The 26686-nt window shown below is 49.3% G+C and overlaps 1 protein-coding gene across 2 annotated transcripts in view; it reads left to right on the top strand.

Moving 5' to 3' along the window:
• Positions 1–26686, top strand: part of BTK (Bruton tyrosine kinase) — a 487200-nt gene that overhangs the window by 192254 nt on the left and 268260 nt on the right. For both annotated transcript variants that reach the window (XM_086964641.1, XM_086964642.1), the window contains exon 2: positions 24037–24198. In XM_086964641.1, the coding sequence (XP_086820767.1) occupies positions 24037–24198 (162 nt within the window). The remainder of the gene's footprint in view (positions 1–24036; positions 24199–26686) is intronic.

Below are 26686 nucleotides of genomic sequence, written 5' to 3'. Positions count from 1 at the left end.
TTTACGTAACGTCAAAGAGGTATTTTTCAACTGAACTGGACAGTAAGCGACACTCCTGATGTGACTAATCTGGACCTGCCCTTCAGATCATATGTTGTTGCTGTAGGGTTATTTGATTGGCTGTAGGTATGGCAGTGGAAATATGGGCAGCAGAGAACAAGATCCTGCAGGAGGATCGACCAAATTATGCAACAAGGAAAGGGAAATTATGTACAAAGTATGCGATGAGAAACACATTGTGCACTACGTACTGAGGCATTATTTTCTATTTTGACTCTTACAAATCTTAACACTGATGCAAAGTGATTCCAGTGTTATAGAAATGCATAGATTTGCTAAAATAGAAATCTTTTAATCAGTAACTCCTGTTCAAAATGTTACTCTCTGATAATTATTCGTTTTAATTTGCCCAGTAATGGAACTTCGTTAACACTGCCCATTTACCTACTAGAGTAAAGTAGAGTGATTACTTTACAAGTAGCAGAAAAATATGAAGTCTCTCTGAGTGAAGGTGCAGTGCTGGAGAGCAATGCGGTGTCTTTGAAGTGGCATTCTGCATGGGGCCACCGATCTCTTCTTCACTGCAGCGTTAGAAGCCGGAATCGATGGGAAGTTGCAGCAACAGTGTACGCCCCACCCCCTCCTCGGGAGGATTTCGTACCATCCCTCACATGAGGCTGAAATCGCTTCTTCATCAAGCTAATTGCCTTCTCCTTAATGTGCAGACACAGAAGGTACTGCCGCGTGCTTTGGCTACAGTAGCATGGTCTATGTTCATGTGAAACCATAGCTGTTATGTGATTTGGCCTCTGAAACATTCCAGGATTTTTAGCCAACAGCACGTTCCATTCTGGGGGTTTTTGCCTTTTGAGGTTTAAAATGCCAAGGAATAGGTAATACACACATGCACAGAGCATGAAGGCTAAAACGTTCAGCAGTAGCTCATATGGTTGCACGTGACATTGAGGTCTACCACACCTGTGTGCACCTGCTTTATATTTTTATTCTCCATCAAATCCTGGGCACTGATCCATGGAGCTGAACTGGTAGGGACTGTAAAGACAAGAGCTCCTGCTTACCAACTTTGCTGCATTAGGGAAAGGATGGATTAAAATGACCTTTGCCCCTTTAGAAATGAATTCAACTTTGTTCAAGCAGTAATTATTCAAAGCTGCCATCTGTGTCACTTTGTGTTTTGATGAACCAGTGCACGCTCCCATGCTTTTAACACAGGTGAACTGTGGGTGGCGCAGCTCAACCAGAGGGGTCCAGGAAAAAAAAACATCTTTTGCATCTAGCATGGCTACCAAGTAAACCAATGCCCTATGCTATATATAACACCATTAGTTACCCCTAACTTTTTAGGCAATAAGGTTTTGAATGCTATGATTTCGTTTCCATACATAAAATGTTAAAAGGAAAACCATAAGTACCATAATGCTCTATGTTGTTTGCTAAACCGCCAAGTATGTCTGAAAGTTAAATGACATGGAACCTCTTGGCAGCGATTCAGTATGGACTGGCATAGTGTAGTGTCTGTTTCCTGTGCTGGGCCCTTAATGCGGTCTTTGAGGTGAGTGGAAGAAGCAGGCAGGTAGGAGACAAGCAGGGCCCCAGGCGGAAGGAGGGTGGGTACAGCCCTATCCGCCCAGGGAGAATTGGAGAAGGGAAGACACAGATGCAACCACACGTGGAGAAAGGAAGGCACAGATGCAATGACAGGTGGAGAAAGGAAAAGAAGGCAGAGATGCAATGACACAGTGGAGAAAGGAAAAGAAGGCAGAGATGCAATGACACAGTGGAGAAAGGAAGGCACAGATGTAATGACAGGTGGACAAAGGAAAAGAAGGCAGAGATGCTATGACACAGTGGAGAAAGGAAGGCACAGATGCAATGATAGGTGGAGAAAGGAAAGGAAGGCACAGATGCAATGACACAGTGGAGAAAGAAAGGCACAGATGCAATGACACAGTGGAGAAAGGAAGGCACAGATGCAATGATAGGTGGAGAAAGGAAAGGAAGGCACAGATGCAATGACACAGTGGAGAAAGAAAGGCACAGATGCAATGACACAGTGGAGAAAGGAAGGCACAGATGCAATGATAGGTGGAGAAAGGAAAGGAAGGCACAGATGCAATGACACAGTGGAGAAAGGAAGGCACAGATGCAATGATAGGTGGAGAAAGGAAAGGAAGGCACAGATGCAATGACACAGTGGAGAAAGAAAGGCACAGATGCAATGACACAGTGGAGAAAGGAAGGCACAGATGCAATGATAGGTGGAGAAAGGAAAGGAAGGCACAGATGCAATGACACAGTGGAGAAAGGAAGGCACAGATGCAATGATAGGTGGAGAAAGGAAAGGAAGGCACAGATGCAATGACACAGTGGAGAAAGAAAGGCACAGATGCAATGACACGGTGGAGAAAGAAAGGCACAGATGCAATGACAAGTGGAGAAAAGAAGGCACTGATGCAATGACACAGTGGAGAAAAGAAGGCACAGATGCAATGACACAGTGGAGAAAAGAAGGCACAGATGCAATGACAAGTGGAGAAAAGAAGGCACAGATGCAATGACAGATGGAGAAAGAAAGGCACAGGTGCAATGGCACAGTGGAGAAAAGAAGGCACAGATGCAATGACAAGTGGAGAAAAGAAGGCACAGATGCAATGACAGGTGGAGAAAAGAAGGCAGAGATGCTATGACACAGTGGAGAAAGGAAGGCACAGATGCAATGATAGGTGGAGAAAGGAAAGGAAGGCACAGATGCAATGACACAGTGGAGAAAGAAAGGCACAGATGCAATGACACAGTGGAGAAAGGAAGGCACAGATGCAATGATAGGTGGAGAAAGGAAAGGAAGGCACAGATGCAATGACACAGTGGAGAAAGAAAGGCACAGATGCAATGACACAGTGGAGAAAGGAAGGCACAGATGCAATGATAGGTGGAGAAAGGAAAGGAAGGCACAGATGCAATGACACAGTGGAGAAAGGAAGGCACAGATGCAATGATAGGTGGAGAAAGGAAAGGAAGGCACAGATGCAATGACACAGTGGAGAAAGAAAGGCACAGATGCAATGACACGGTGGAGAAAGAAAGGCACAGATGCAATGACAAGTGGAGAAAAGAAGGCACTGATGCAATGACACAGTGGAGAAAAGAAGGCACAGATGCAATGACACAGTGGAGAAAAGAAGGCACAGATGCAATGACAAGTGGAGAAAAGAAGGCACAGATGCAATGACAGATGGAGAAAGAAAGGCACAGGTGCAATGGCACAGTGGAGAAAAGAAGGCACAGATGCAATGACAAGTGGAGAAAAGAAGGCACAGATGCAATGACAGGTGGAGAAAATAAGGCACAGATGCAATGACACGGTGGAGAAAGTAAAGGAAGGCACAGGTGCAATGACACAGTGGGGAAAGGAAGGCACAGATGCAACGATACAGTGGAGAAAGGAAGGCACAGATGCAATGGCACGGTGGAGAAGGGAAGGCACAGATGCAATGACACGGTGGAGAAAGGAAGGCACAGGTGCAATGACACGGTGGAGGACGGAAGGCACAGATGCAATGACACTGTGGGGAAAGGAAGGCACAGATGCAACGATACAGTGGAGAAAGGAAGGCACAGATGCAATGACAGTGGAGAAAGGAAGGCACAGATGCAATGACACGGTGATGACAGGGTGGAGAAAGGAAGGCACAGGTGCAATGACACGGTGGAGAAAGGAAGGCACAGATGCAGTGACAGGTGGAGAAAAGAAGGCACAAATGCTCACTGCAACATCAGGATTCAAGCAAGCCGGGCCGAAGACGGCTGTAATGCCAGAAACCGGTCCCCGGAAGCTTGTTTCCTTTCCAGTAAAAGAATTGGCTTGGTAGTTTGGTCTGCCCTGTTCCCATGATGCACTGGGCCAGGGACAGACTAATTTGCATGTAGCCAGGTTCTGAGCTGGGATGGTGCAGTGAGCTAAAAAACGGTGATGGATCAAGCCCTGATCTGTTGACTGGGTAGGAGTGTTCTGCTTAATTCAGATACTCTGTCCATCACCACCCCCTTTTCTGAATCAGTGGAGAAAGGAAGGCACAGATGCAATGACACGGTGGAGAAAAGAAGGCACAGGTGCAATGACACGGTGGAGGACGGAGGGCGCAGATGCAATGACAGGTGGAGAAAGTAAAGGAAGGCACAGATGCAATGACACGGTGGAGAAAGTAAAGGAAGGCACAGATGCAATGACAGTGGAGAAAGGAAGGCACAGATGCAATGATATGGTGGAGAAAAGAAGGCACAGGTGCAATGGCACGGTGGAGGACGGAGGGCGCAGATGCAATGACAGGTGGAGAAAGTAAAGGAAGGCACAGATGCAATGACAGGTGGAGAAAGGAAGGCACAGATGCAATAACATGGTGGAGTAAGGAAGGCACAGATGCAATGATACAGTGGAGAAAGGAAGGCACAGATGCAATGACAGGTGGAGAAAGGAAAGGAAGGCACAGATGCAATGACATGGTGGAGAAAAGGAGGCACAGGTGCAATGACATGGTGGAGGACGGAGGGCGCAGATGCAATGACAGGTGGAGAAAGTAAAGGAAGGCACAGATGCAATGACACGGTGGAGAAAGGAATGCACAGATGCAATAACATGGTGGAGTAAGGAAGGCACAGATGCAACGATACAGTGGAGAAAGGAAGGCACAGATGCAATGACAGGTGGAGAAAGGAAAGGAAGGCACACATGCAATGACACAGTGAAGAAAGGAAGGCACAGATGCAATGACACGGTGGAGAAAGGAAGGCACAGATGCAATGACACAGTGGAGACAAGAAGGCACAGATGCAATGACAGGTGGAGAAAAGAAGGCACAGATGCAATGACACAGTGGAGACAAGAAGGCACAGATACAATGACACGGTGGAGAAAGGAAGGCACAGGTGCAATGGCACGGTGGAGGACAGAGGGCACAGATGCAATAACACGGTGGAGAAAGGAAGGCTCAGATGCAATGACAGGTGGAGAAAGGAAGGCGCAGATGCAATGACAGGTGGAGAAAGGAAGGCGCAGATGCAATGACACGGTGGAGAAAGGAAGGCACAGATGCAATGACAGTGGAGAAAGGAAGGCACAGGTGCAATGACAGGTGGAGAAAGAAGGCACAGATGCAATGACACAGTGGAGAAAGGAAGGCACAGATGCAATGACAGTGGAGGACAGATGCAATGACAGTGGAGAAAGGAAGGCACAGGTGCAATGACGCGGTGGAGAAAGGAAGGCACATGTGCAATGACAGGTGGAGAAAGGAAAGAAAGGCACAGATGCAATTACGGCGGAGAAAAGAAGACACAGGTGCAATGACAGGTGGAGAAAAGAAGACACAGGTGCAATGACAGGGTGGAGAAAGGAAGGCACATGTGCAATGACAGGTGGAGAAAAGAAGGCACAGATGCAATGACACAGTGGAGAAAGGAAGGCACAGATGCAATGACACGGTGGAGAAAGGAAGGCACAGGTGCAATGACACGGTGGAGAAAGTAAAGGAAGGCACAGATGCAATGACACGGTGGAGAAAGGAAGGCTCAGATGCAATGACGACAGGTGCAGAAAGGAAGGCGCAGATGCAATGACAGGTGGAGAAAGGAAGGCACAGATGCAATGACACGGTGGAGAAAGGAAGACAGGTGCAATGACACTGTGGAGAAAGGAAGGCACAGATGCAATGACAGGTGGAGAAAGGAAAGAAAGGCACACATGCAATGACACGGCGGAGAAAGGAAGGCACAGGTGCAATGACAGGTGGAGAAAGGAAAGGGAGGCACAGATGCAACGACATAGTGGAGAAAGGAAGGCTCAGATGCAATGACAGGTGGAGAAAGGAAGGCACAGTTGCTATGACAGGGTGGAGAAAGGAAGGCACAGGTGCAATGACAGGTGGAGAAAAGAAGGCACAGATGCAATGACACAGTGGAGAAAGGAAAGCACAGGTGCAATGACACAGTGGAGAAAGGAAGGCACAGGTGCAATGACAGGGTGGAGAAAGGAAGACACAGGTGCAATGACAGGGTGGAGAAAGGAAGGCACAGATGAAATGACACTGTGGAGAAAGGAAGGCACAGATGCAATAACAGGTGGAGAAAAGAAGGCACAGATGCAATGACACAGTGGAGAAAGGAAAGAAAGGCACACATGCAATGACACAGTGGAGAAAGGAAGGCACCCATGCAATCATAACGGAGAAAAGAAGACACAGGTGCAATGAAAGGGTGGAGAAAGGAAGGCACAGTTGCAATGACAGGGTGGAGAAAGGAAGGCACAGGAGCAATGACACGGTGGAGAAAGGAAGGCACAGGTGCAATGACAGGGTGGAGAAAGGAAGACACATGTGCAATGACAGGGTGGAGAAAGGAAGGCACAGTAGCAATGACAGGGTGGAAAAAGGAAGGCACGGGTGCAATGACACGGTGGAGAAAGGAAGGCACAGGTGCAATGACACTGTGGAGGAAGGAAGACACAGGTGCAATGACACAATGGAGAAAGAAACGCACAGATGCAATGACACGGCGGAGAATGGAAAGCACAGGTGCAATGACACCGCGGAGTAAGGAAGTCATAGATGCATTGACACGGGGGAGAAAGGAAGGCATAGATGCAATGACACGCGGCCGCACAGCTGCCCTCTCTGTGTCATTGCATATGTACGTGAGACAGAGCAGTTTCTCTGAAAATTGTGACAGTGAGCTGAGGGGCAGGGCTTTGAAGCAAGGTGGATCTGAAGAGGGAGGAGGTGTCACTGGGAATGAATGTTATGGTTTAAATCTTTTATTGAATTTTCACAAAAGACAAAACAACCAGACCTCACTGTGTCAAGCATGTGTAGCGCGGTAAGGTTCAATGCAATAATAATAAGTATATTCGCTGTTTGATGAAGCCAATCGGTGTTGTAGGTCACATAGAACTCCCCAAAACAAAACACCCGGACCATCCCCCCTCCCTGCCCCCTTTGTCCACAAAGCAAAAGGGTAACCCCGTTAAGAAAAGGAAGGTTAGTGAGCGAGAGCGGCATCAGCGCGTGGCTTCTGTTTGCGCTTGGGCGCCTTCTGATCTTGGACTGGTGTGTCCGCCAATCGGAGAAGACGTAGGTATCGGGGGCAACTCAGTTCACGGAATTCCCCTGTGAGGAGAGTCAGGAATGGCCTCCATAACTCCGGGAATTCGTCCCCCCGACCAGCCTGTACCAGGGATAGCTTCTCCATTCCAAGCACCATCCATAACCTGTGTAGCCAGCCTGTATGTGGGGGGGCCTGTGGCGTCCTCCAGTGTGCTAAAATGTTTTGCATAGCCGCCCCTAATGCAATAGCGATCAGGCAGCCCCTCTGTGACTTTAATGGATACATCAATGCATTAGGCAATCCCAACAGGATGTACGCAGGGAATCGGGGAAGCTGGGGGTCTAAGTGTGAGTCTATGTCATCCAATATTGTGTCTCAATACCCCTGTATGCGGTCGCAGCTCCAGAGCAGATGTTCCAGTGTACCCAACTCCCCGCACCCTCTCCAGCAGCGGTCACTGATGCGGGGATCAAACCTATGCAAGCGCTCAGGCGTGTGATACCAGTAGGTGGCCAATTTAGTCAGAGTCGCAGTCAGTCCATCGTGATATGCGGAATGCTGTGCTCTATGATAGACACTGCCCCATTCTTTATGTGTGAGGGCCCTCCCCAGTTCCCGCTCCCACCAGCATCTGCCAGCGTTGTATGTGTAAGTGCCCGTGAGGAGTAGATGTTGATACAGGTCTGAGATTAATTTCTTCTCTGAGGTGCGGGTGACCTGCCATTTCTCGTAGGGAGTTAGATGTTGTTGTGCTCCAGGGCGAACCTCAGGGTGGAGTGCCCAGTGACGTACCTGTATATATGATAGCTGGCTATCCTCCGGGATGCCATAGTCCTCCTTCATCTGTGGAAAGGAGAGGATGCCATTCAAATTAAAAAGATGTCCCAGGGCCCTGTACGGGGATTGCCGCCAGGCCGCAAAAGCCTTAGGGTCCAATCCTGGGGTGAAGTCGGGATTAGCAAATAGCGGTGTCAGAGGGGAGGGGAATGATGTCAACTCGTGTTTGGTGGCAACCCGATCCCACACCTCCATAACCGTGCCTGTGATCTGGGACGCGTAGAGATTGGGCGGCCAATGGCGCTTGGGGAGAAAGGGGATCCCCTGGAGGGGCATGCCCGCTACTGCTTGGTCCTGGAAGAACCAAGTCTTTCCATATTCCAGTTGATACCACTCCACTAAGCTGCGGAGTTGCGTTGCGTTAAAATAAAGTTGGAGATCTGGTACGCCTACGCCGCCATGGTCAGGTGGGAGAACCGCGACATCATGCTTAAAGCGTGGGCGACGTCCCTGCCAAATGAAGCGCGCCAGGTTGGACTGTGTTTGCTGGATCCAGCCCTTTGGTGGCCGTAGGAGAAGGGTCTGGAACAGATAAAGTATCTGTGGCAAAAGGGTAATTTTTGTGGCGGCTATCCTGCCCAGCCATGAGAGAGAGTGGCGTTTCCAGCGCCTGAGTTCTTCGTGGAGCTGTGTGCGAAGTCTAGTGCAGTTCGCCTCAATAGTAGCTGGAATGGTGGGGCCCAGAAGGACTCCTAGGTAGGGGACCGTGGGGCAGGACCATTGCACATCATGTTCCTCTTGAACCTCTGCCAGCGTCTCTGGTGCTAGGGGTACATAAAGGGCAATCGATATGTCTGTATTGACTTTGAACCCGGAAGCGAGTGCAAAGTCATGGAGTTCAATAAAAAGCACACGGAGTGATTGGACCGGTTCGGTAAGAGAAAGTAATACATCATCCGCGTATAGGCTGATTTTGTGAATGTCGCTTCCGAACGGAATGCCCTTGATAAGGGCGTGCTGCCGGACCCGCTGCGCCAGCGGTTCCATATAGAGGGCAAATAAGATAGGGGAGAGGGGGCATCCTTGTCGGGTCCCCCTGCCAATTGGGAAGGGAGAGGAGGTGTGTCCATTGATGTGTACAGAAGCAGTAGGCTGCCTGTAGCAGTTTAGGATACGAGTACAGAGGATACTCAGCACCATTTCCAGATAGGGCCAGTGCACCCTATCAAAAGCTTTTTGGCATCGATAGTGAGGAGCATGCAATCAGGCCTCGTACGTGAACCCGCTTCAATGAGGTATGAAGCCCGCCTGGTCCGGCTCCACCAGTTGTTGCATGTAGGGTGCAAGCCGGCTCGCCAGAATTTCGGTGTACAGTTTGAAATCAATGTTTAATAGCGAGATCGGCTGATAGGAACCACAGCAGGCTTTGTCCCTACCAGGTTTCGGTATGACCGAAATTGCAACTTCTAAAAGGTCTGTGGGGATCGCGCCTGGCTAGGAAAAGGAGTTAAAAAGATCTTGCAGGAGGGGTGCTACCTGGTGGCAGAACGTTTTGTAGAAGAACGCGGGATACCCATCGGGGCCGGGGGATTTCCCAAGCTTCAAGCGCGAGATCGCCGACACCATCTCCTCCAAGCTATGGGTCGGTCCAGAAACTCCGCCTGTGCCTGGTTCAGGGACGGGAGGCGCGCCCCATGTAGGCAAGATTGACCCGCCTGCAGGTCGAGAGTGTCACTGGCGTAGAGGGATTTATAGAACGACCCGAAGGCCTCCGCTATCGCTGCGTCGTCCGCGACTACATCGCCCCGCTCCGTCCGTATGGCCTGTACCCCCTGCCTCTGGTGTTGTTCACGCAACTTATTCGCCAGTAGTCGTCCGCACCGTCTCCCCCTGTGTAATAGGCGTGCCGGAGACGGAGGGCCGCGTATTCCGCCGCGTCCTGATCTAGCGCGGCCAACATCTTCCGCTCGGTGCATAATTGACGCCAAGCCCGCACTGCACCCGTGGGCTGGTGCATTTGCTACAGCTCGGTCCCCCGTTGTGCTATTTCGGCCCTCTTCTGCGCTCGCTCACGATTGTTGGCCTTGGCGATAGAGATAAATTCACCTCGCAGGACCGCTTGAGGGCAGCCCATTGTGTAGCCCGTGTCGTGTCGGTGTTGTTGTTGTGTGTCTGGAAGTTCGTAATGGCGGTTCTAATTCGGTCTACTGTCGATGGGGTGTGGAGAAGGTTCTCCCTAAGACACCAGTGTTGTTGTGGGGGTGGTGCGGCTGGGAAGAGGAACGTGGCTACCACCGGGGAGTGGTCCAACAGTGAGGCTGGCAATATTTCCACTTCCCACACTTGTGGCACCATCTCAGAGGCGCAGAGGAAGTAGTCGAGCCTGGCGTATGACTTATGAGCCCCGGAGTGGTATGTGTATGCGGTGCTACGTAGGTGGATGTTTACAACAAGGGGTGGTGAGGGACAGAGTCTCTGAATTAAACAGAATACTCTCACCCAGTCAAGAGATCAGGGCTAGATCCAACACCGTTTTTTAGCTCACTGCACCATCCCAGTTTCAGAACCTGGCTGTATGCAAATTAGTCTGTTCCTGTCCCAGTGCATGATGGGAACAGGGCAAACCAAACTACAAAAGCCAATTCTTACACTGGGAAGGAAACAAGCTACCGGGGACCGGTTTCTGGCATTTCAGCCTCTTCGGCCCGGCTTGCTTGAATCCTGATGGTGCAATGAGCAAGGGACTCACATCTGAGTATACCCTTCCACGCTTAGGGTGGACAAAAATATTTACAACAAGGGGTGGTGAGGGACAGAGTCTCTGAATTAAACAGAATACTCTCACCCAGTCAAGAGATCAGGGCTAGATCCAACACCGTTTTTTAGCTCACTGCACCATCCCAGTTTCAGAACCTGGCTGTATGCAAATTAGTCTGTTCCTGTCCCAGTGCATGATGGGAACAGGGCAAACCAAACTACAAAAGCCAATTCTTACACTGGGAAGGAAACAAGCTACCGGGGACCGGTTTCTGGCATTTCAGCCTCTTCGGCCCGGCTTGCTTGAATCCTGATGGTGCAATGAGCAAGGGACTCACATCTGAGTATACCCTTCCACGCTTAGGGTGGACAAAAATATTTACAACAAGGGGTGGTGAGGGACAGAGTCTCTGAATTAAACAGAATACTCTCACCCAGTCAAGAGATCAGGGCTAGATCCAACACCGTTTTTTAGCTCACTGCACCATCCCAGTTTCAGAACCTGGCTGTATGCAAATTAGTCTGTTCCTGTCCCAGTGCATGATGGGAACAGGGCAAACCAAACTACAGAAGCCAATTCTTACACTGGGAAGGAAACAAGCTACCGGGGACCGGTTTCTGGCATTTCACTATAGGTGTGGCAGGGTATACTCAGACATGAGTCCCTTTCTCACTGCTCCATCAGGATTCAAGCAAGCCGGGCCGAAGAAGGCTGAAATGCCAGAAACCGGTCCCCGGTAGCTTGTCTCCTTTCTGGTGAAGAATTGGCTTGGTAGTTTAGTCTGCCCTGTTCCCATGATGCACTGGGCCAGGGACAGACTGATTTGCATATAGCCAGGTTCTGAGCTGGGTTGGGGCAGTGAGATAAATAACGGTGATGGATCAAGCCCTGATCTTTTGACTGGGTAAGAGTGGTCTGTTTAACTCAGACACTCTGTTCATCACCACCCCCTTTTTGTAAATCGATTTTGGCCACTATAGGTGTGGCAGGGTATACTCAGACATGAGTCCCTTTCTCACTGCTCCATCAGGATTCAAGCAAGCCGGGCCGAAGAAGGCTGAAATGCCAGAAACCGGTCCCCGGTAGCTTGTCTCCTTTCTGGTGAAGAATTGGCTTGGTAGTTTAGTCTGCCCTGTTCCCATGATGCACTGGGCCAGGGACAGACTGATTTGCATATAGCCAGGTTCTGAGCTGGGTTGGGGCAGTGAGATAAATAACGGTGATGGATCAAGCCCTGATCTTTTGACTGGGTAAGAGTGGTCTGTTTAACTCAGACACTCTGTTCATCACCACCCCCTTTTTGTAAATCGATTTTGGCCACTATAGGTGTGGCAGGGTATACTCAGACATGAGTCCCTTTCTCACTGCTCCATCAGGATTCAAGCAAGCCGGGCCGAAGAAGGCTGAAATGCCAGAAACCGGTCCCCGGTAGCTTGTCTCCTTTCTGGTGAAGAATTGGCTTGGTAGTTTAGTCTGCCCTGTTCCCATGATGCACTGGGCCAGGGACAGACTGATTTGCATATAGCCAGGTTCTGAGCTGGGTTGGGGCAGTGAGATAAATAACGGTGATGGATCAAGCCCTGATCTTTTGACTGGGTAAGAGTGGTCTGTTTAACTCAGACACTCTGTTCATCACCACCCCCTTTTTGTAAATCGATTTTGGCCACTATAGGTGTGGCAGGGTATACTCAGACATGAGTCCCTTTCTCACTGCTCCATCAGGATTCAAGCAAGCCGGGCCGAAGAAGCTGAAATGCCAGAAACCGGTCCCCGGTAGCTTGTCTCCTTTCTGGTGAAGAATTGGCTTGGTAGTTTAGTCTGCCCTGTTCCCATGATGCACTGGGCCAGGGACAGACTGATTTGCATATAGCCAGGTTCTGAGCTGGGTTGGGGCAGTGAGATAAATAACGGTGATGGATCAAGCCCTGATCTTTTGACTGGGTAAGAGTGGTCTGTTTAACTCAGACACTCTGTTCATCACCACCCCCTTTTTGTAAATCGATTTTGGCCACTATAGGTGTGGCAGGGTATACTCAGACATGAGTCCCTTTCTCACTGCTCCATCAGGATTCAAGCAAGCCGGGCCGAAGAAGGCTGAAATGCCAGAAACCGGTCCCCGGTAGCTTGTCTCCTTTCTGGTGAAGAATTGGCTTGGTAGTTTAGTCTGCCCTGTTCCCATGATGCACTGGGCCAGGGACAGACTGATTTGCATATAGCCAGGTTCTGAGCTGGGTTGGGGCAGTGAGATAAATAACGGTGATGGATCAAGCCCTGATCTTTTGACTGGGTAAGAGTGGTCTGTTTAACTCAGACACTCTGTTCATCACCACCCCCTTTTTGTAAATCGACGTAGGTGGATGTGTCGCCACAGATCCGTGAGGCCCAGATCTCGAAGGTGTGTGCGTGTCCAGATTTGGATAGGGCCCTCACCTGGCCTGACCTTTGGCAGGAGCGGTCAGCTATGTTGTGGAAAACGAGGTTAAGGTCTCCCCAAGCAGCAGGTGTCGTTCAGAGTTGGCAGTGGCAGCCGCTAACATGGTCTGGAGAAAGGTTTCCTGCCCCTCGTTGGGAGCGTAAATCGAGCCAACTAGTAATGTCAGTCCCGCTATCAGGAAGCGATACACCAAAAGTCGCCCTTTTATCTCCGCCTCCCGTTGTAGGACTCTGCCTGTGAAAGATTTGGATACCAGTATTGCCACCCCAGCCACCTTTTAGGAAGAGGATGAGAAGAGTTGCGTGGGAAAGGCCCATGTTCGAAGTCGGTGCTGGTCTTTGGACAACAAATGAGTCTCCTGGAGGAGGCAAATGTCAGCCGAGGAGTGCTCCAGAAGGGAGAGGACTGCTCGATGCTTAATTGGGTTGTTGAGCCCTCTCACATTAGGGGAAAGGACTTTAAGGCTGTAGAGTGTCATAGTCCATCACATTGGATTCCGGGCCTCTGTGTAGCGTGTGGGAGACAAAACCAAAAAGGGGAAAAAAGTCGACAAAGGGAAGCCCCACCTTCCCCAAAACAACCCTCCCAACAGCCCCCTTCCCAGAAGATTCCCATCCCCCAACTCCAACTCCCCCTCCCACCACCACCCTGCCCCCACCACCACCTGTGTGAAACCCCGACTATTGAGCATAGTCCCAGTCCTGCCTCCCTGCAGTGCAGGTCTGTGGTGTATCACCTGTGTGGACGTCCAGCCCCATCGCTCCCCGTGGCGCCCCCCCCGGACCTGAAAAACGACTGATGCTGATGGTTTTTCCCCCCAGAGGCAAATCAGTCCACAAGAGCGGTGTCTTTTAACCACCTCTTGGATGGCGTAGTCCATTTCTGTCTTGATAGTGTGCGCATTGGGCCTTGAACTTGCTCCTGCCGACCAGCGCTGAACAATCTGCTGCCAACCATCCCTAGACAGCCGCCTAGATGGCTTCGATGATGCGCCCTCGTCAGTCTGGGTGATGCCCAACAGGGAGCATGTTTCTTGAAGGGAGCGGAGCTGATGTAGGGCGCAGTTCCACCGGAAGATCAGGTGGAAGGGATGTCCCCAGGCGTGTGGAATCTCTTTGCTTCTCAGAAAGTCGGTGGCCACCTTGAAGGCCTTACGTTTTTGGAGTGTGATTGCTGATAGGTCTTGGAAGAGGGCCACCGGATGGCCCTGGAACCGCAGGGGCTGCTGTCGCCGCGCCTCCCTGAGGATTCGCTCTTTGAGAGGGTAGTCCGGTCGGAATGCCAGGATGTCCGGGAGTGGCGCCGATGTCCGCCGTGGCAATCCCACTCTGTGAGCCCTGTCTATTCTGATTGCAAAGTCTGCAGGTTCGCCCAGGGTGTCTTGGAAAAGGGTCTGTAGGTACCCTGTGATGTCTGTGCATTCATCTTTTGGTCGAACGCCTAGGACCCGGATGTTGTTCCGCCGGGACCTATTTTCCAAAGCCTCGGCGTGGGCCTGGAGGTTGACTTGTTGTTCCTTCAGCCGCACTACCTCTTGCTGTAGCTGCTCCACTTCCTCGTCCCTTGCGTGTTCCGTTTCTTCTATGGTGGATACCCTTTCACCAAGGCTGTCGACTTCTCTCCTGATATCTCAGACTTCCCCTGCCACCTCTTGCTTCAAAGTGTGGAAGTCCTCACGAAGCGAATTGAAGAGAGTCTCCAGGAAGGATTTGGTGATGGGCACTTCCCCTTCATTGGCCTCTTGGTGGGGCTTGGATGCGCCCGGGGATGATGGTCCCTTATCCCCCTTCAACTGTGCTTTGCCCAGCATTTCGGGGAGGGTGCGTTCCCACTTTTTCCCCTGTTGGCCCGCCATCTTGTGTCTCGTAGTGGGGGTTATGGCACTGCGACCTTCTCCGCACGGCCCAGGCTCCTCCCCTTGGGCTCCCGGCTCGCTCGTCCGCCCCGGCCCGGGGGGGGGGGGGGAGGCAGGGATGGAACAACGCAGAACCCCTCTCCAGGCGGCTCACTCGGTCTGTGCGGCGTGGATGCAGCTCAGATGTCGACGGCCCCCGAGTGCACTGACCTCCTCCCTGCTCTGCTCGGGTGGGAACACGAGGGTCCGCTGCTTTATGAAGGCTCCCTACTGCCTCTCCTCCTCCGGTGTCTGCGGGGTAGGCTGCAAGGGCTCTCACGTGTGGTCGGCCGGCTGGTGATGTGCACCCCGCTCGTCTTTCAGGCTCCCGGTATCCTCTCTGGAACCTGCTGCCACCTACTCCGCAGGGCAGCCTCTCATAGTAGCAGAGGGGACAGGCGAGCGCGCGGGGGCCTCCCGATGTGATCGGGCCGAGCCCTAGGCTATTCTCCAGGCCCCCAGACTGGTAAATTTCCCCAGGCCCTCATCAATTCTTACGATGGGTGTGGGGCCGTTCTGCCTCTTCACTTGCTGCTGTAGTGGATCCTGTCGGGCGACTCGTGCTCCGAGGCCGCAGCGTTGGCCCATGCAGGCAGGCCCCGGCAGCTCTAGGTGTAGGCCGAAGCCCCGGCCTCAATTTCTCCGGGCTCCCGGAGTGCACTGGAGGAGCCTGGGGCGCTTCTCTGTGTGCCCCCACTCAGCACGCGGCCATCTGGCAGGGCTCCTCTAAGAGGCAAGGCTGGGTGGGAGGGCAGTGCTGCACCTCTTCACAGGCCGCGCCGCCGACCGGGCCGCGGCGCCGACACTCACCGGCTCTTCCTGAGCCACAGGGCCCGCTCCTCTCGGCCCCCTTCAGAGTGGCGTGTCAGGGCTGCCGCGGCTTCCCGGATGACAGCGGCGGCTGCCGCGGGCCCCAGCGGCGGACCGTGTCTTTCGGTGCTGATCCTGAGGCCTCCCAGCGGGTGCTCCGGATGGCGTCGCCGCCGCTGGCGTGCTCCCTCTCTGGAACCCCCCCCCGGCCCGGAGCGTGCGAAACCGGCCCTCGCAGCTGCGGGGGTAAGTCTCTGGCTTCTCCTGCCCCCTTTACAGCGTTGTGGGGGGGAGAGATGCGGTGGTAGGCGGCCCTGGGAAGTTGATAACGGAGGAGCTCACGGAGTATGCGACTCCTCACTCTGCCATCTTGGCCACCACCTGGGAATGAATGTTAGAAGGGTGCTAAAGACAAGACATGGAGTAACAAGAAAATTGGACAATGGAAACAAAAGATTGATTAAGGGAAGAAAAGGAAGACAAACTTAGGACGGGAGAGAGGGGAGGAAAGAAACAGGAAGGGCCGGAGGAAAGCCAGAGTGTCGAAGTAAGACACAGATGGAAAGTGTCAAGTTAAAGTTGTAGAGTAACATGTTATTTGGGGGAGTCAGAACTTGTTAGGGCCGGGGTATGGCCTAGTAGGTATCTGTTAGAGCATTGTGTGCGGCAGGAACCCAAAGGTTTTTATTTGGTGCGTCCAGCATCAACCTGAAAAGAGCGGGCTTTTGACAATATCACGGTGATATTCCTGTCAAATTAATAGTGTCCTGTTTTTATTATTATTATTATTATTATTATTAAAGGCTTTTATATCGCGCTCTATTACTAAAAAAATAGTATCCTGGCGCGTTGAAGGCAGAGCAGACTAGGTGGGCATAAATATCTAGGAATACAGGGAGTGGGGAGGTTTAGGCTATAATATTAAAAAGATGGGTTTTTAGACTTTTCTTAAAGGAGCAGAGAGTCGGTGCAGTTTTTAGATAAAAAGGTAAAGTATTCCAAGATTTCGCTGCTCTCACTGAAATCGATTGACCGCCAAGTCTGCAATATTTGAATTTGGGGACAGCCATTTGGCACGAATTGGCCGAGCGCAAAGGGCGATTGGGAATGTACAGGGAGAACCTATTTCTCAAATAGACAGGCCCAGTGTGATGAATGGCTCGATACGCCAGCACTAGGATTTTAAACAAAATCCTGTGGGCAACAGGGAGCCAGTGCAACGCGCGGAGAAGAGGTCGAGCACTGGAACGCCTTGGGACATTGAACAGGAGTCTGGCGGCGGCGTTCTGAATAACCTGAAGGCGGTGAATCAGGTAAGCCGGTAGGCCAGAGAACAGTCCATTAGCGTAGTCTAACCGAGAGAGTACCAATGCCCGAATAACAGTCTCTTTAGCTTCTTTCGGTAATAGAGGGAAAAACCTGCGCACCGTTTTTAAGGTGAAAAAGCAGACTCCAGTGACTTTGTTTATATGGTCTTCAAACTTAAGATTCTTACCGAACCAAACCCCCAAATTCTTCACTGGGCCCGAAGCAGCTTTTGGAGGGGGTAGGTCGGTAGGCCAAAGATGGTCACTAAAGTCCTCAGGGAAAAAGCCATATAGCAGGATCTCGGATTTGCTTTCGTTACATTTTAACTGGGCATTAGCTAACCATTGGAAGACAGAAGATAGGCAAAATTGGGCCGCCGACGTATCTAAATTGTCTTTGGGCCAGGTAAACAACAATTGCGTATCGTCGGCGTACGCCATAATTTTTGCCCCGAACTGTTCAGCCAGGTAGATCAGAGGGGTAAGATAAATATTGAAAAGCAAAGGGCTTAACATAGACCCCTGAGGAACACCAGTAGAAAGCAATTTAGGAGTGGAAGCAAAGGGGGGCAACCAAACTTGTTGCGTGCGGTTATTTAAAAAAGAGGTCAACCAGTCAAATACGGAGCCAGTAATACCTATATCGGCTAGTCTGGAGAGTAGAAGAGAGTGGGGCACCGTATCGAAGGCAGCAGAGAGGTCCAATAAAATCAGAGCCGCTCTGCCGCCCCCGTCAAGACACTCCCGAATAGCCTCCGATATTTCGACTAAAGCCGTCTCTGTACTGTAGGCTGCCCTGAAGCCAGACTGAGCTGGATGGAGGGCCTCCGTAGATTCCACGAATTTCTCTAGTTGACTAAAAACAATCTTTTCGCATACTTTTGCAAGCGCTGGCAGCAAAGATATTGGTCGAAAATTGGATGGGGTGGCCGGGTCAAGTCCATTTTTTTTTAATAGTGGGAGCAGTTTTGCTTGTTTCCAACAGTCCGGAACAGTAGCTGAGTGGAGCGAGAGGTTAATAATTTGGGTTACCTCATTTCCCACCGATTCCGCAACACCCGCAAGTACTCTGGCCGGGCATGGGTCAGAGGGAGATCCGGATTTTAAGGCAGCAACAATGGCAGTGATATCCGAATCTAGTTGAGGGGTAAAGTTGGCCAATTGGGCAGTGCGACTGGGCATTATAGGAAGCGAGGTTGTTAAAAGAGAAGAGGGGCCATTACAAACATTTTGCAAGTCCACCTGAATTTTGGCAATTTTTTCAACGAAGAACTCAGATAGTTCTTCGCACCATTTTTCTGATGCGGACAGCAAAGGTTTTGAGGCACAGGGGGATACAAAGCTATTGACAATCGCAAATATTTCCTTGCTATTGTTGTTAGCTTTGCTGATGCGCCCTGCGTAGTAGCTACTTTTGGCAGACCTGATGGCTGCATAATACTTTTTCTGTGCAGTCCGCAGATCCTTTTTCGCCTCAGGCAAGTAAGCTAGTCTCCATAACCTTTCCAGCTTTTTACAGCCTGATTTAAGGTCTCGGAGAGCGGGACAAAACCAAGGTTTAGAAGGGGTAGCACGGAGTCTACAGACCCGGCTGCTCTTAATTGTTGCAACAGTCGCACGCTCCACCCATAGGTTAAATGCGCTGGCTGCAGCGTCAATGTCAGGAGGGAGCGATGGGCGAGAAGCAGCAAGACCAGCTGAAAGAGTGTTTAAATTGATCTTCGGTGTGTGGGCAATTTGGGGCTGGGTCGCAGTAGAGAGCAACAGAGGCCAAGCGAATCTGATGAGCTCATGGTCAGACCAAGGTACTGGCTCAGGGTGGGCCATGTTGATGTCAAAGTTTGTGCATACCAGATCCAAAATATGGCCGCCCAAATGGGTTGGAGCGACCACCCATTGTTTTAGTTGGGCCATAGAGAGAACTTCTGAGAGGCGAGCTGCCTCTGGTAGGTCCGGGCAGTCGACATGAATGTTAAAATCCCCCAGAAGGAGGTACCTGGAATGGCGCAAAATCCTAGGAACTATAACTTCTTCCAGGACCTGTACGAAATTGCCGATATATCCAGGAGGACGATAAACCAGTGTGCCACCAATGGATGAGTGGGCATTGAATTTCAGAGAGAAGTGTAGCAGCTCCGCCTCAGCCAGTTGTTCCTGGGGGTCAGAGGAGAGAATCCACTGTTCTCTGAAAACAACCGCGGTGCCGCCGCCTCTACCCAGAGGGCGGTCCGACCTGGAGATTTTGAATCCACGTGGAATAGCAAGTTCCACAGAAGGGGCACATGTGTCATTGAGCCAAGTTTCCGTAATAAATAATAAGTCCAACTGATTGTCACTCAGCAGCTCAAAGATATCTGCTGCGTGTTTGACCAATGACCTCGCATTGATCAAGCCGGCCTTCACCAGTGAGGTATCAATGGGATGGAAAGGCGGGTGGGTAAGGATGGGCCGAAAACGGAATTGGCAAGCCTGGCAGATCCGGGACGCACTGTTAGCCACGTCCCATGCAACATCACACATACAGGAGGCGCCTTTCAGCGACATTAGATGCCCGGGTGCATACCGTATTAAGTTATTGGGGGGCCGTCGTGGAGTGTTTGCAGAATGGCTGGCCCTGGGCCCGTCCGAGGCACGGACGGGCACAGACGGGCCCTCCTTTGGCGCTCCTTCGGCGCGCAGACGGCGCGCCCGCAGCGCGTGACCGCTGCGCGTCTTAGAGTGCATTTTTATTTGTACCCACAGCCCCTCCCTCCGCTGGACCGCTAACTCGGGTCCAGCCGGGTCTGAGCCTGACTTAAGATGGCGCCCGTCCAGCCCTCCACATCAATCGGCACCTGGGAGCCGCGGTGGACCGGGGCACAGGGAGACCAAGTCTTAAGCACAGTAAAGGTAACAATATTAAAAAGATTTTTAAAAGCACAAAAGTTAATTACAAACAATTCATAAAGTCGAAGTGCAAGTAATCTCAAAGACTCGGTAATTCAGTGGGGACCGGCGGAGAGCAGAGGAGAGCCCTCGCAATCTGCTCGCCTTCACTAAGCGCTATTTCGAGGTGCTGCCACCGCCTCCAGCAAACGCTCGGCCCTACCTACTCCAAATCTATTTGTACCCACAGCCCCTCCCTCCGCTGGACCGCTAACTCGGGTCCAGCCGGGTCTGAGCCTGACTTAAGATGGCGCCCGTCCAGCCCTCCACATCAATCGGCACCTGGGAGCCGCGGTGGACCGGGGCACAGAGAGACCAAGTCTTAAGCACAGTAAAGGTAACAATATTAAAAAGATTTTTAAAAGCACAAAAGTTAATTACAAACAATTCATAAAGTCGAAGTGCAAGTAATCTCAAAGACTCGGTAATTCAGTGGGGACCGGCGGAGAGCAGAGGAGAGCCCTCGCAATCTGCTCGCCTTCACTAAGCGCTATTTCGAGGTGCTGCCACCGCCTCCAGCAAACGCTGCTTTATACGTATGCTATGATTACTGCTTGTATTGGATCAGGTGACGGAGAAGAGGTTGTGCTTCTCTGCCACTGTGTCCGAGCTTGAGAGTCTGGACTTATGAACAGTCAGAGGGAGGATGCATACCTTCAACTTACCGCAAGCTTTCGCAGTCCTTTGGGGGTGAGGATGCAATTTTTCCGTTTCTTAGCTAAAGTAGATTTTTCCATTATACTTGCGCTTTTCTTGTTAGCAGAGGAGACTTGTTATTGTGTCTGAATGGTAGTAGCTTGCATACATGTATGTAGCATGTTGTTATAAGGTGTGCTTGCTAGATGCAGATATTGATGATTTCCTATGGAGGTTTAGTTTCTTCACATGTTCTCTGATTGTACCTCTCTTTTATATGCAACTGTTTTTTTTCTCCTACTTGTACATTACTCCGCCCGCATGTAAAGTGCTCTGATACCCTCACGGGTCATGTTCGTGCTATATAAAACTTTATAAATAAATAAATGCTGCTGTTGCTGGCATGCTGTCAAAAACAAAGGCATCCACCCTTGTGGGAAAGTATAGAAATGTTGCTCCAGACTACGTTCGTCTCCTACAATAGTGGAAAGCACACAGCTTTGTTTTAAATACCCCTCACCCACGAAAAGGACCCTTGGTTGCATGCCTCATCATCGGGGTCTTCCCGTCCCACTGCGGGACGGTCATTCTACAACCTACGACTACGTGGGAGCACTGGTTATGAAAAACAATACTATGTGTGGTGTAGCAGTGTGAGTGGAAGGGTTAGAAGTGAGTGAATGGTGAAAAATTAAAAATACCTGGTTCATTGGAAAAAATAAATGTTAATGTTCCTTTGAGCTGATATCGTTTAAAGTGGGGAATGAGATAGAGATACCATGCTTTAATGAGCAGTGTCTCCTGTGTCAACATGTTTTGAAGCCCTCCCCTGGCTTCTCATCAGGACCTAGAATAGATCCCTTCTACACTCAAATCAAAACAACTGTGTATTTACATATAATCCTTACTAAGTGATGCACATAAATTTAACATGCACAGTATACTATACCCCAGTAGGTATATTGCTGAATGGGTTCTGGAAGAATAAAAACAAAGTTAAAAAAAAATAACACATCCAAACTGCACCATATATGGTGTTGACCTGTAAAGAAAAGTGATATATTTCTGTGTTATATTTTTCTTATCTTTATCCGTTATAATTGGTAATCAGTGCTGTGTTATGCCGGCGAGATGGAACAATACAAAAACATACACACAAAACATAAAACACACACTCTATATCTAGGGCCGCGTGATGTGCGTATCCATGTGATAAGTAATACTGAGAGTATCTGTTAAATATATCTCTCCTTTAAAAAACTGTTTAGTGACAGATAAAGAAGCTTCCAAAGTTTAGGCTGTTCGCATACTCTCATATCGCCCAGATAATGCCCCATGAGCCTTCAAAACGGGAGGGAAGGGGTGCCTATAGTCACACACTGTTAAAGGGATTGAAAAAGAAAAAGAAAAACTGTTGGTTTTCATATCCTTCCAACCAAAAAGAGGAGCATAGAGGTACTGATAGGATCACCCTCCTAACAGGACTTACATAACCAAAGAGATTCTATCAAGAAAAGTGAATAAAGTGATGATATTTATTTTAATTTTTAGCTTTATGAAGTGGTACTAGGCTCTCTCTTAGAAGTGGAAAGATGAGAGCACAATGTGCTTGTTAAAATACCCCTCACACACTAAAAAACCATTAGTGTCATGCTTCATCATAGGGGTCTTCCCGCCCCTATAACGGGACGGGGCGTGCTACGACCAAACGAAATACGCGGGAGCACTTAAGTTGTGACAGAGGCTATGTGTGGGTGTATGGGTATCAGTGAAAAGTGTAGGGACCTAACACAAGTGAGTGTGAAAAAAAGTGAAAAAGTTAAAAATTCCCTGGCTTAGTAGAAAAAAATTATTTTATTTGCTTCTCTAGCTGGGAACATTAAGAAGGGGTTGTGAGGTAGAGCATTAGCTGGCTACCTAGTCGACATGTTTCGTAAGCAGTCCCCTACTGCTTACTCATCAGGACCAAATAGCGATCCCTACTTGTGAATACTCGGTTCTATGAGGATATGCCTACTGTCCTACAAACAATTCAGCAAAAATCAGCTGAATGTTTGTCCTTCGTGCTGGACTGTTCCCATAAGGCACAGGGTCAGACTGATTTGCATATGGCAATGTCTGAACTGGGGTGGCGGAGTGACCTAAAGAATGATGACGGATTAAAACCAGATCAGTTGACTGGGGGTGAGTGCTTGCAATGTTCAACACTCCGACCATCATCCCCTTTGATTTCCCAGTAGCAGCATTAGTGTCCTCCACCAGCTGCCCCTGGTTTACTTCTGTGTGTTATTGTGATTTCAGACCCAATTGGAAATGTTTTTTCCCTGAGCTTTTGTGTCTTGCTTCTGACTTATGAATTACTCTAGGATTTCATAACTGGATTCACAAAGAATTTGTAAGTAAAGCTAACACTTTGAGGGCCACATTCACAAATTTTTTTTCTTTAAAGAAGCATGTTTTACTCCAAGGAATTTGGGAGAAAAAGGCACACCTATAGTTGGTGTAAGTCTAGAACTACTCACAGAAAAAGGTTTGGGGATTGGATTTATGAACATTGTTTAATCACTGTGCGGTGTAAAGGTCAGGGATGCGGATGAGCTGCCGTGAGAGAGTAGGTCAGGTCTGCAACACCAACAGCGTGGACTCCGTGTCTGAGCCTCAATGGGGGAGAATACATTATCCCTCTTAAAAAGAAATTTAGCAAAATTAACTCTTATTATTAGCAAGTGAAAACATATCTTTCTATCTGATTTCAAATGGTACTTATTGATAAGCGCCATACCGCGCCACACCCTACGAGAGACCACCAGGGTTCTCATCCCTGACAGAGGAGAGGTGCTAGGAAACTACAATGCAGTACAGCCACTTAGGATAACATCTTGATCTTATTGTAGTGCCTCTGCAAAAAGGAAATGTCTCGTGGTGAGAAATAGTATCCTGTGCTCTGGGGTGTAACCCTTGACCAAGATCACTTTCCTTTTATGCTTGCCACAACCTTTATTCAAAATGTTATTCAAAAAGATGTTTTAATTAAACGTGAAAAAAAGATAAATTAGTTTTTGATGAACATCTTCCCAGTTTTGCATGAATAAGCAATAGCAATCTTCTATGGGATGATGGAATCTGAATTCCAGCTTATCAAATTCAAAATTATGAATATCAATAACGTTATATTTTAATATCGTATTTTGAAGAAAACTTAATATTTCTGAGGATTACACTTGATGTTTTATCTTCGGCAGCTTGCACTGTTACGAAACGTCTAACTACTTCATGCCAAAAAGAAGACTGCAAACTTCTCCCCAGAAGGAATTACTGTGCGATAAGTCATTTTCATCAGTATTTAGGCACTGATATTCCTTTTGTTTCTCATAAATAGGAGAACTCTTGGGAGGAAGGCATGGCTGCAGTTATCCTGGAGAGCATCTTCCTGAAGCGGTCCCAACAGAAGAAGAAGACATCTCCACTCAACTTCAAGAAGAGGCTCTTTGTGCTGACGGAAACTAAGCTCACCTACTATGAATATGATTTTGATCGTGGGGTAAGACTACTGGCATCTGGATTGGTTAAGCTTATCACAGGCATGGTACATCAGTAGTGCAGCAAAACTTTTTTTAACAATACTAAATTTTTGAACTGTATAGGCTTACAAATGGAATCAAACCAGATTTAAGGTGTGTCCATTTATAATCTCAAATGTAGTCAAGTCGAGCTCCACTATCCTGAGACTTGAGAGGTTAATGGTTATATGTGATGGAATGGCACAAACATCCCATCCTTTATTAACTATCTGTCCCTCTTTCTCATATTAACAATATGACCACCTCCGTCCATTCAGGCTTCTGTGCTCTGTACTCCACCGAAGTAACACTCAGTTCTTGCTTTATCTGCAACTTAGGACACATTTGACTACACTAAAGTCCCTAGGCTTTGCAGACTTTGCTCTCAACTGGTTTTCCTCATAGGTTCTGAATGGTTCTCCTCTGTTGACTGGTAATCTGAAAGATCACATCCTACTCACATACTTGTTAGTGTCCCCATAGAACTATCCTGGGTCATGTTAGCATGTAGCGCAGTACAGCACACGTGTTTGCTTGTGCGTGATGTTATTTATGTTGCTTGTGAGTGGTCCAATTCATGGAGGGCTCTGAGATCCACAGTGGAAACCTAGGGCCTTGGAAAGCATGCGGAGGTGGAGAAATGCCCCAGACAGATTTGTGGATTGACACATTCCTGAGAGCTGGGTGGGACATGCACTGGAGAAAGGAAGAGCCAGGCTCTCCAGTGCACGTCAAAAGGGAAAGGTCCCTGGCCAGGGGAGCCCAGGCACATCTTAGGAAGGAGATGGAGCAGAAAAAAAGTAGGTCTGGGGCTTTTGTAACCTTTTGGTAGGCATATCTCAGTGAGGCTGACTTTCAGGTTTGGTTCACAAGTAACTCCCATGAATTTTGTTGTGGGGCTATGCGGACTGGAGTTGCTCCTGCTGTGACATACTGCTTCCTGGGTAATGGTCAGGACAGAGGAGTGGCCAACACGAACTTCAAAGCATGAGTCTACAAAACTCATCTGTTTATGAAAATGGATTATAAAAAGGAGAACTTGAGTCTCCCAAATTGTCAGTCATTGAACAGTCAGCCGTGGCTGTACTTTGATGTGGAGAAGCTCAGCAAGATGTCTGGCTTGTGTGACAAGGACTGGGGATTAAGGTCTCCAAGTTTCCCACCTGTGTGAGGGGACATAACCCAGGGAAATAAAGACAACCTTCACTAGAGCATCAGTGCCTGCCTTCCTATCGAGACCAGAAGTCTCTGTGAAGACGAGGAGAGTGCCTGGAGGGAATGAGGTCCAGTGGGGGATCCTGGCAAGTGAATACCCAGAGCCAGGTGTGAGATAATTCATGTAAGTGGCCCCGTATGCACAGGGGGTCCAATGAAGAGCAAGAGCCATTGCCCTGGTGCACAATATGCCACAAGGGAGGGCTGTTGCAGAGTACAGCCTGTGACAATGAAGAGCAGTGGGTGCTGACCTGTGTGCCCAGAGCCACAAATGAAGCATTGGAAGCTGAGTGACTGCCCCAACCTGCCAGCCATTTCAGAGTAACTTACTGCATCCTCCGAGGAGCATCACAGACAACCAGCCGCCTGGCCTGCAGTGGCAAGACTACAGCTCATCACAGCAGATGCTTCAATCCACCGCATTGCTGGAGTGCTGAATGCTCCCAAGGTCTGTTTTATCACAACACCAGTGAGAGTGGGTAAGACATATTGTGGTGCCAGAGAGTCAGGTGGGTCTTGCTCTACCTCACAGCGTTATAGCGCTGACACTCTGACTAGAAATCCAGTGTTGAGCTTGGACTTGTTAGCGAGGTATAACCAGAATGTTACCTATTATAAATTGGGAACAACCACTGCCAGTAGACAGGCCCGTAGGACACAGGACACTGACCTGACTATGCTAGATTTCTGGAGTTGGGAGGGCTGTGTATATAATTTGTATGTGTCATATTTCATTTTGCAATCGTATATAAATACTACTTTCGTCATCAAAGCGGGTATCTGGCTGGACATTCATTTAGTGTTTTTTTTCACCTTGTAACTACTCCCCCCTTCACACCTGCCGAGAAGTCTTTGACTGCTCGACCCATGCTACCACTGAAAGTCTAGTGCTGAAATTATAGTACCCGAGCAAGTTGCTCAGGACCCAAAGTATGACGGGCACCAGGACAACAAGAGTAAAAGGTTGGTCCCTGTAGTTCCTGCTTGCCCGTGGCCCTGTAAGCGGTAATCTGGCGCTGGTTTCATGCCATTCGTCATTGGATAATTAAGCGCTCTCTCAAGCTGAAGTCATCCAAGACAGATATCATTTTCTTTCCAATGTCCTCTATGACTTCCTCTCCTAATAACTCTCAACTTCCCTTCAGACACACTGACTTTTGCCAGATGTGCAAGAAACCTCAAGAATTTAGTATTCTTTTCAAGCCCTGGCAGGTGGGACCTTTCATCACCAGCACTTTCACTTGCAGCAAGATA

Source organism: Lissotriton vulgaris, chromosome 4_1, assembly GCF_964263255.1.
Source record: "Lissotriton vulgaris chromosome 4_1, aLisVul1.2, whole genome shotgun sequence".
Taxonomy (NCBI): domain Eukaryota; kingdom Metazoa; phylum Chordata; class Amphibia; order Caudata; family Salamandridae; genus Lissotriton; species Lissotriton vulgaris.
Note: the sequence above shows the minus strand (reverse complement) of the source record. Positions and strands in the feature narration are given on the sequence as shown.